Source organism: Neoarius graeffei, chromosome 6 (assembly GCF_027579695.1).
Source record: "Neoarius graeffei isolate fNeoGra1 chromosome 6, fNeoGra1.pri, whole genome shotgun sequence".
NCBI lineage: Eukaryota > Metazoa > Chordata > Actinopteri > Siluriformes > Ariidae > Neoarius > Neoarius graeffei.
In genome coordinates, this window is record NC_083574.1 from 67,932,679 (window position 1) to 67,943,849 (window position 11,171).

At 47.7% G+C, this 11,171-nt stretch overlaps 1 protein-coding gene across 1 annotated transcript in view; it reads left to right on the top strand.

Moving 5' to 3' along the window:
- Positions 1-11,171, top strand: part of LOC132888311 (reelin-like) — a 1,389,809-nt gene that overhangs the window by 365,523 nt on the left and 1,013,115 nt on the right. Inside the window, 3 exon segments of the mRNA XM_060924376.1 lie at positions 10,349-10,381; positions 10,488-10,566; positions 10,639-10,735. Of these exon segments, the coding sequence (XP_060780359.1) occupies positions 10,349-10,381; positions 10,488-10,566; positions 10,639-10,735 (209 nt within the window).

An 11,171-nucleotide genomic window follows, 5' to 3' on the forward strand; every position in this document is an offset into this window, starting at 1 on the left:
CCCTCACCACAGCCCAACAGAGCCAGCACCAGGCACTGCTTGCCCTCCAAAAGGAGCAAGAACAACGGTTCGAGGCCCTGGTGCTGGCGCAACAGGAAGCTCGTCAGGCGTTCCAGCACCTCCTCGCATCAGTGGGTTCCAGCACCTCCTCGCATCAGTGGGGTCCACCACCTCCACCGCCGCGGGCCCACCCCACCTCACCCTAATGAAGATGGGCCCGCACGACGACACCGAGGCCTTCCTCACACTATTTGAACAAGCAGCAGAGGCCTCGGGCTGGCCTGTGGAACAATGCGCGGCGCGCCTCTTCCCCCTGCTAACGGGCAAGGCGCAGCTGGCTGCACTACAGCTCCCCGCCAACAGCCGGCTGGTCTACTCAGACCTGTGCTGGGCCGTCCTCCAGCGTGTAGGGTGCACCCCCGAACAACAACGCCAGCACTTTCACGCTGTATGTGTAGAGGAGGTTGGCTGCCCATTCGCGTTTGGCCAGCAACTCTGGGACGCCTGCCAGCGGTGGCTGAGGGCTGACAACCACGACGCCGAGGGAATCATCGATCTGGTAGCACTGGAGCAGTTCATCGTCGGGCTTCCCGAAGGAACAGCGGAGTGGGTCCAGTGCCATCGCCCGGTGTCGCTGGATCAGGCCATCGAGTTGGCAGAGGATCATTTGGTGGCTGTTCCCACAGCAGGACAGCAGATCTCCTCTTCTCCTCTCTCCTCTCTCTCTCTTTCCCCCTCCCCTTCTGTGTTGCGTCCTCGCCCCGTTCCCCCACTGCGGAGGCGGGGTCCGGCTCCACCCCAGCCGGCCTGCCGCACCCGCGGTGCCCTCCCATTTCCCGCTTCCGTGTCTGTCTCTCCCCCCCCTCAGGTGAGTGAGCCTCAGAGCACTGGTGCAGAGAGAAAGCCCGGGCCGGTTTGCTGGCGCTACAGGGAGCCGGGGCACCTCCAGCATCAGTGCTCGGTAATGGAGGTGGGCGAGGTGGTCTGGATCCCCGATGCGCCAGGAACCACCCTCGATCGGGCCGGAGCATATCGCATACCGGTGAGTGTCCAAGGGGATACGTATCAGGCTTTGGTGGACTCTGGCTGTAATCAGACCTCAATCCACCAAAGCCTGATGCAAGGCGAGGCATTGGGGAAAGCACAATTGGTGAAGGTGTTGTGTGTGCACGGGGATGTTCACAACTACCCTTTAGTGTCAGTCCATGTTCTATTTCGAGGGGAGAAATCTAGTGTAAAGGCAGTGGTTAATCCTCGCCTTACCCACTCGATAATTTTGGGGACTGATTGGCCGGGATTTTGGGAATTAATGTCTCATTTAGTAAAGAGTGGGTCCTGCCGTAGTTCAGCAGGGGGAGGTCCCGGAGTGGCATTGGTGGGAGCAGCCGTCACAGAGCCGTCTACGTCATCTTCGTGTCAGAGTGAGGAGCCGCAGGCTCCTCCTCCTTCTCTTGGGGAATCCCTTGTGGATTTCCCGTTAGAGCAGTCGTGAGACGAGACTCTGCGGCATGCGTTTGACCAAGTGAGAGTAATCAGTGGTCAAATGCTCCAGCCAAACGCCACCCCGTCCTTCCCCTATTTCTCCATTATAAGAGATAGATTATACCAAGTGACGCAGGACACTCAGACTAAGGAGACGGTCTCACAACTTTTGATCCCAAAGAGCCACCAAGAATTGGTATTCCAGGTGGCTCACTTTAATCCCATGGCTGGACACTTGGGACAGGATAAGACACTAGCCTGAATAATGGCCCGGTTCTATTGGCCAGGGATTCATGGCGATGTCTGTAGGTGGTGTACGGCATGCCGCAAATGCTAGTTAGTAAATCCAGCAGCCATTCTAAAAGCGCCTTTGCACCCTCTACCATTAATCGAGACCCCGTTCGAAAGAATTGGGATGGATCTCGTCAGTCCATTAGATCGGTCAACACGAGGGTATTGCTTTATTTTAGTCTTGGTGGACTATGCAACGTGATACCTGGAAGCAGTGCCTCTTCGCAATATCTCAGCACGCAGTATTGCGGAAGCACTCTCCCACGTCATCTCCTGAGTCGGAATCCCCAAAGAGATTCTGACTGATCAAGGCACTTCGTTTATGTCACGCACACTGCACGAACTGTATGGGTTATTGGGAATTAAGCCGATCCGCACCAGTGTTTATCACCCACAAACGGACAGTTTAGTTGAATGGTTCAACTGCACCCTCAAGCATATAATTAAAAAATTCGTAAGTGAGGACGCACGCAATTGGGATAAATGGCTCGAACCCTTGTTATTCGCAGTGTGAGAGGTCCCACAAGCCTCCACGGGGTTCTCCCTGTTCAAATTATTATATGGGCGTAAGCCACGCAGCATCCTAGATGTACTGTGGGAAAATTGGGAGGAGGGACCTTCACCGAGCAAAAATGAAACTCAATACGTGATTGACCTGCGCGCAAAACTCCATACACTCACACACCTAACCCAGGAGAATTTGCAGCAGGCTCAAGAACGGCAAATCCGCCTGTACGACAGGGGTACGTGCCTTAGGGAGTTCGCACTGGGAGATAAAGTACTCATACTGTTGGCCACGTCAAGCTCCAAATTGATCGCCAAGTGGCAAGGACCCTTTGAGGTCACACAGCGAGTCAGGGACGTTGACTATGAGGTGAGGCGAATGGACAGGGGTGGGGCACTACAGATTTACCACCTCAATCTGCTTAAACTCTGGAATGAGGAGGTCCCCATGGCATTGGTGTCGGTGGTTCCGGAGAAGGCAGAGCTGGGTCTGGAGGTTCAAAAAGGAACATTGACATCGCTTACCTCTCTGGTCCTCTGTGGAGACCACCTCTCCCCGACCCAACTCACGGAGGTTGCCCAGTTGCAGACCGAATTTTCGGATGTGTTCTCGCCCCTGCCCGGCCGCACCCGCCTCATAGAACACCACATTGAGACGCCTCCGGGGGTGGTAGTGCACAGCCGCCTTTACAGGCTACCCGAACACAAGAAAAAGATGGTTCAGGAAGAACTCGAGGCCATGCTCGAAATGGGCATCGTTGAGGAGTCCCACAGTGACTGGAGCAGCCCGGTGGTCTTGGTTCCCAAGGCTGACGGGTCGGTCCGGTTCTGTGTGGACTATAGAAAAGTCAATGTGGTGTCTAAATTCGACCTGTACCCAATGCCTCGCATTGACGAGTTGCTGGATCAAATAGGCATGGCTGGCTTTTATTCGACACTGGATTTGACAAAGGGTTATTGGCAGATCCCCTTGACTCCATTATCCCAAGAAAAAATGGCCTTTTCCTCACTGTTTGGTGAGTGTGCGATTGGGCGGGTGGAAGTATGGTATCTGGGCTTCCACTTGGGCAATGGGCAGGTGCGTCCCCAAATTAATAAGACAGCAGCGATTGCGGCCTGCCCGAGGCCCAAGACCAAAAAGGGGGTGAGACAGTTCCTGGGGCTGGCTGGCTACTATCGTAGGTTTATACCTAATTATTCGGATGTCACCAGCCCGCTGACTGATCTCACTAAAAAGGGGGCACCAGATCCGGTCCAGTGGACGGAGCAATGCCAGCAGGCTTTCTCTGAGGTGAAGGCTGCACTGTGTGGGGGGCCACTGTTACACTCCCCTGACTTTTCTTTCCCCTTTATGTTGCAGATGGACACATCGGACAGAGGGCTGGGGGCTGTTTTGTCCCAGGAGGTGGAGGGGGAGGATCGCCCCATGCTGTATATCAGCAGGAAGCTGTTAGTGCATGAGGGGCGCTACAGCACAATCAAGAAGGAGTGCCTAGCCATCAAGTGGGCGGTCCTCGCCCTCTGCTACTACCTGCTGGGATGCCCTTTCACCCTCTTCCATGCGCCCCTCCAGTGGCTCCACCGCATGAAGGATGCCAACGCGTGGATCACCCGTTGGTATCTGGCACTCCAGCCCTTTAACTTCAAGGTGATCCACAGGCTGGGGGCACAGATGGTTGTGGCGGACTTCCTCTCCCGTCAAGGGGGGGGGGGGAGTCGGCTGTAGGCCGGACGGCTGCCCGGCCTGAGTCGGGCGGTGGGGGTATGTGGCAGCGGGGGCATGGTCAAGCGTTGGTTTGTGACCAGGGGGTGGAGTCAGGGAAGGTAAGTGGCAGAATGACTACACCTGATGTCAATTAACCTGTGTTTTTGTGTCTTCCCAGCGACCACACCCGATATAAGGAGAGAGAGAGAGAGAGAGAGAGAGAGAGTAGAGGAAGAGAGCTCTCTCCCCAACCAGATGACTTGTGTGTATGCATGTGGCTGGGAGAGTGTGTTTGCTACTGAAAAGTGCAAATAAAGAGTTTTTGGAAACTCAGTTCTGGCCTGCCGTACTTCTGTGCTCCACCCACCCGTGCAAAGTTCTACAGTATGACATCCATCTGTTGGAAAGATATCCTCAAACTGGTTCAACAGTTCCTCCAGTTCTTGTCACTGTCTGGCAATGAGATCTCTGCCCTGTTGGACCAGAGCATGCATGTCAGGGTGGTTCTGTGGAAGCAGAGATCAAAGCTGAGAGTGACTGAAATGGTTCTATCCAGCATTTTAGAAGATTAACATGATACATTCGAGTGGACTTTCACTTACTGGATTATTGCTGGTGGTTGGTGACCAAGCCAACATGCTCCACCACTGTGATGGGTCCTTGCCAACAATTGGGGAATGGGAGGACATGATCACCAGGCTGGAATTCCTGGGGCTGGGCAGATGCTTGATGGTAGTGTGAAATGGCTGTTCCTCCCAGGCCTCTTTTGTGACATTCAGTAAGCCCTGGGGTCTCCTCCCAAACAGGTGCTCAAATGGTGTGAAACCAGTGTAAGCTTGGGGGGGTCTCATGTACTGTGAACAAGATTTAGGGGAGGACAAGTTCCCAGTTCCTGCCAGCTTCATCCATCACATGCCATAACATCCTCTTCAGGGTCTGGTTAAAATGCTAAACCAGACCATCAGTTTCGGGATGATGTACTGAGGTGTAGACCTGTTTTACTTGCAGCAACCAGCAGATGTCCACCATCAGCTTTGAAATGAAAGTTGTGCCATGGTCCATGAGAAGGTCCTTTTGGAGGCCCACATGTGAGAATCACAGGACCAGTTCTCTGGTGATGTTCCGAGAGGACGTTTTTTGGAAAGGAACTGCCTCAGGGTAGTGGGTGATGTAATTCATGGTGATAAGGATTTATTTGTGACCACAGGCCAGTTTTGGCATGAGACCCACCAGATCCAGAACTCAAATGGGACTCCAATGATAGGCAGGGGAATGAGTGGTGCTGGGGCAGGTTTCTTTGGGACAGTGCATTGACACTTTGGGGCACTGATGGAAGAAGTTTTTCACCTCTGCATTCATCCCTAGGCAGAGGATTTGATCCCAGATTTTTTGAGGGTTATTCTGTGCCACCAGGTGGCTGCTCAAGTGGTGGGAATGGGTGAGCTGCATCACCAGGTCCACTTTCAAGCAGGGAACAACAAGGAGCTCAGTGGGCTGGCAATGATGCACCATGTGGTGGTATAACAGCCCCTTGTAGGCAAGGAAATAGGAGAGTTAGCCCCAATTGTCTTGACCCTTGATGAGTCATACCTGCCCCAGCAGTGCTTCATTTGCTCATCCTGCTTTTGTTCCTGCCCAAAGTTCCCCTCCTTTTGTAAACTGCTTAAATACATGCAAGAGCAGGTTAGTTAGTGAGGATGTTTGACTCTCCTTCAGTGGCTCTGTCAGTGTCAGCCTTATGTTCTCAAGCCAAACACACATTGCAGAGTGGCGTGGGGTGGGTTTCAGACTTGCAGTGCAGGCATTGACGTAGCCTCCTCCTTCCGGCAGGCCGCAGCTTGGGGAAGCCAGGCCAATCTTGTTCTAGGAGGAGAGGGACAGAGGGTTCAAGAAACATGCCAACAGTCAGCATTCATTCACCTTTCATCATGGACCCGGATGGTGTTGATCACCACCTCTCATGCGTCCCCGTGTATGCAAGCAATCTTGATTGTGCCCTTGTGTACCACAGCTTCAGGTAGTGTGGAGGGGTGGGCCAGGGTGATGGTGCTACCAGAATTGAGCAGGGCTCAAACTGGACATCACTCCACCTGTACAGGGACACTCAGAAGCTGAAGTCTCGAGAGAGTGTGTAGCACACAGTTGGTGAGCTAAGGCTCATTTTCCATTCCATTTCAAGTCCATGCAAGCTCCAGGAATTCAGGTGGTCCATGAATTCAGAGAGAGATTCATTGTTCTCCCATTTTGCTCCCCTGAGCTTGCCCCAGTCTGTTTGTGTTGAGTACGCTGCCTTTATACACTTCTTCAGCAAGTTGTATGTTGATGCCTGTACAATACTGTCAGGTATTATCATGTCCTCAAAAGTCCCTTTTCCAGACTGTTACTTAAACATCAATGTGTCCATCAAGATAGTCAGTCTGCAATTCCTTTCCCATGGGCTTGTACATTTCCACAACTGTATCCACTGCTGCTCATTTTGAGTCATTTTGTTAGCCACATTCCTTATTTCAGATAGTTCACATAATCAAAAAATGTTGATGGTTGTTTCTCTAGTAACTCTCTGATTGGGAAAAGCTATCTTCTTCTGCATTTGTACTCGTGTACATGTACGTGTGTGGGGGTGAAGCCTTGTTCCCAGTCTGCACTTGCTCCACTGTCAGATGGGACTTTGGCCTTTCCTTGCCATAACTGTATCAAGCTGGCAATCCACTGACATCACCAAAGTGTTGCATTCTTCTTTCTAGGCTTGTATTGCAGTTCCTTTCAGTTGTTTTTGTTTGGGGGAGGGGTTCTTCCTTCAGTCTTTATTTCAGCAGGTGCACTGCATGCTGAAATGCATGCTTAATTGTGTTTTAATGCATGCTTAAAAGATCTGGTGATTGACTTGGCCAGTCTAAAATCTTCACTTTTTCACTCTGATATAGTCCTTTCTTGTGTTGGCAGTGGGTTTGGGTCATTGTCTTGCTGCATAATGGTTTCTCCCAATTAAACTGGATGTGTTTCTCTGTAAATTGATAGATTTCTGTAGATTTCTGAATTAATTCTTCTGCTACCATCATGAGTTAAGGCCCGGTCCCACTGGCCGATGGACACAAAACGTATGCAAAAAGGACACAGCGGACGAGCAAAATTTCGGGGGTGGCTCTATCCGTTTTCATCCGCTCCAGAAATGGACAAAATTGGCGAAAACAGAACGGAAAAGAACGGCCGTGGGTAGTATATAGCGGGGATGTTAAACGCATGTTCATAGGAAGCCTAGCGGATGAAAGCGGATGGAAGTGGATGACAGCTCCGAAGGGGTTACCGGTGATAACTGAGAAGCGGACGCATAGCAGAAAGAGCGGATGCATAGCGGGTGAAGGGGCTGCATCACGTACGCCTAACGGAAACAAAGGGGATGTTGCGCGGATGTATATCGGATGCAGACTATTCACTGCGCTAGGTGTCCTTCTGCATACTCTAGACATACTCCAGACATCCTAAATATACGAGATACATCCCAGATATAAACGCTTTGTCCGTTTTGAATACTTTATATACGAGATGCATACGCTTACATCCTTTCTATTTCCGTGCTACTAACGATGAATAGACGTTTCATGTACCTTATCTTTCCTCCCTCTTTCCGTTTTCAGCTGCAGCGGATGTGAGTTGCGAGGATGCCCAGAGGATGCAGAGAGGATACAGCAGACGTTTAACGGATGATAACGGACATAGAACGTTTGTTGCTCGTATATGTCGCGGATTTACATCGTACACGGCGGAAAGTTCATCCGTTCTAAAAGTTTTGTGCAGCTCAAAACTTTTTGCACGGATGAAATCACAGTGGACGGATGCTCGATGGATAGAGCGTATGAAGCACGTATGCAATGAGTACACAACGGATGCATAGCGTTTTCCAACGGATGGCAAAGATTTTTTTACGTTTTACATCTTCTTTGCATCCGTAAGTGCAGTGGGACCGGGCCTTTACATCATCAGTGGTAGCTGTTCCAGAAGCATTCATGCAAACCCAAGCCATAATACTAACTCAACTGTGCTTAGGCTTAACCGCGAGTTGGCCTAGTGGTTAGCGTGTCCGCCTCTGGATCGGGAGATCACGAGTTCTACTCATGGTCGGGTCATACCAAAGACCATCATAAAAATGGTACCAACTGCCGTCTGGCAAGGCAACCTGCAATACAGATGTGAGTGGGGAGTCAAACTCTCGTGGTTACCAGAGGACTAGCCCCCCACTCTAACCCTAGCTATGTAATAGGCGAGAGGCCAAGGGCAATGGAAACAGAGATCAGTGCTGCCCTATGCACCGCATGGTGTGGGAAGGACTTTGATTTGATTTGTGCTTAGGCTTGCAAGGCTTTTTCTGGAATAGGCTCACCTAATCTTTCATGCCAATGTAACTCATGATGCTAGCAGCAGAGTGAATTCAGAAGTCTACAAGAACATTCTGGCTACCAGTTTACAGAGAAATGCATTCTATCTAATTGGGAGGAACTTCATTATGCAACGATACTATTAAAAAAAAAAAAGATGCGGTATGTAGAGATTTTTCTCGAGGTGGCTGCCCATGGCAGCAGATGCTCTCTCTTTATTGGGAACCATTGAAAAAAATACCCTGGCACTCAGAAAAAATGTGCACCTTTCTGCAGTTGATATTATTATTATTATTATTATTATTATTATTATTATTATTACCACCTTTGTGGAAATGAAGTGAGCATACCATTGGGATTTTGACCTCTTGTTCAACACTGAGTCCTGCTGAATTTTTTTCCTCCCTTCTATGTTTAGAAATTTATCTTTTTTTTCCCCCGATGATGATTTAGTACTTTTGGTAAATTAACAAAATATGATGTCTTTGTTTCATTAAAAATGAATTGCACATCCAAAAATGCAGCAAAACCTTTCCATACAGATCAGTAACAACTAAATCGGCTGATTGAAGCTCTACAAGCATGTCTCCTGTCATGACGGCATAGTTACCATTGCTATGGGGTTGCATGGATGCTTCTGGAACACTCTCACTAATCTTATTGATGATGTAATGCATAATGGTGTTTCTAGAGAAATGCATGCAGTCTGATTGGGAGGAACTTCATCATGCAGCAAATGCTTGACCAATGAGCTCATATATTTTGAATCATGAGCAGATTATTTTTCTCCACACTTTTACCTTTCCATCATTTTAGTAGAAGTTAATCTTGGTTCTAGAACTTTGTGGCACCTCTGCATTTCTCTGAGAATTCCACTCTGGCTTTTTGATTCTTACTGCCAATGAGTGGTTTGCATCTTGTGGCATAGTCTCAGTATTTCTGCTTTCAAAGTCTTCTTCTAATTGTGGATTGTGATAACTTCACCCCTGTCCTGTGGAAGTTGTTGGTGATGTCACTGAATGTTGTTTTGGTGTTTTTCCTTCACAATTTCACAATGTTTCTATCATCAACTACTGTTGTTTTATGTCTGGTTGTTAGTGCATCATTGGGTTCTTTCTTTTTCAGGACATCCCAAATTGTTGTACTGGCTATAAACAATGCTTGTGCAGTTATTCTGATCGAGTTTTCCCTCCTTTCTCAGCTTTAAAGTGGTTTGCTTTTCTCCCATAGACAGCTCTCTGGTCTTCATGTTGGTTTATCATCAGTGCAAGCCTGGAAAATTATTACAAAAGGAAAAAAAATCAACCAAGACATGCAATCAAATAATAAGTATAATTTACTTTGATTTGGTCCTATACTTTTGTTCACCTAAAAATTGGGTGGTCTGCACCCAAAGGGGCCATGTTCTAAGTTGTTTAACACATCTAGATGTAAATAATCAATGAAGGCTTAATTACGATCGATTGTCTCATATTCATCTTTTGATCTCAAACCCAAATACTGAATTGCACAATATATAATCTTCTCTCTCTCTCTATCTCTCTATCTATCTATAATTTTTTTTTTTACAGAGTGGGGACTTGGCAGCCCCACTCTGTGAGTTTGCATGGTCTACAGCTTTGTTGCTGAGCTGTTGTTGCTCCTAGACAATTTCATTTTAAAATAATCACACTTACAGTTGACTGAGGCAGATGTAGCATTGCAGAATTTTCACAAATAGACAAGTTTAAACTTTTCACAAACTATGACAGTGTCACACTTAGTCACTGACCTCTTCAGTATGACCCATTCTGCAGCCAATGTTTATTTATGGAGATTGCTAACATTTTATGCACATGTGAGCAATGGGTATGGCTAATTCAATAATTCAGAGACGTTTCCACAGACATTTGGCCATATAGCTCTGTTTAAATTATTCTGATTCTGAAAACCCCTGAGCTGTCACTATTATTGTCCTTGGAGAATGATAATATAATTTCTCTTTTTCTTTTAGCTCCCACAGATCCTCCACTGCCACCTAGTTTAGGTAAGCTAATATGGAAATGTATATATTAATTTTTTTTAAGTGAAGTTTTCTATTTTGCTCATCAGTTAAATGATTTACGTGTGGTCTTCTATTTTATGCTGCACAGCTGAAATACATGGAATCCATGCAGTTCTTCGTGATGATTTTGAATCTAATCTGCAAGGAACACTAGATGCCAGTATCTGGTAGGTATATGGGAGACCACCTACACATTTTGTTCTTCAAAATGATGATAACTCTATCTTGTTCTTTTTCAGGTCAAACTGTAGTAACTGTGAAGTGGGGGAGCAGTGTGGTGTGCTCTTGTATGGTAAAGCAGTCACTTTCTGTGAACCCTTTGGGGAAAGAGAACTGGTAATTATATCCTTTACTAGACAAACCATTGTACAAAATCAAATTCAATCTCAACACCAAATTATATTCCACATACAGTCAGGTACATAAATATTTGGACATTTACAAAGTTATTGTTGTTTTAGTTGTCAACCACAGTATATTGGTGTTGAAATTACAACACCTTTCAGAATTTCAGTACATAAAAGGCAAGGGTGCAAGCCTAAGCTGAACACCAATGATCTCTGATCCCTCAGATGTCACTGCATCAAGAATTATCATTCATCTACAGCTGATGTCACCATATGAGCTTGGTATTACTTTGGCAAATCTTTATCAAGTTCTACAATATGAAGTTACATCCACAGATGCTGATTAAAATTTACTGTGTAAAAAGGAAGCCTTATGTGAACTGTGCCCAAAAGTGCTGTCGACTTCTCTGGGCTCAGAGGCATCT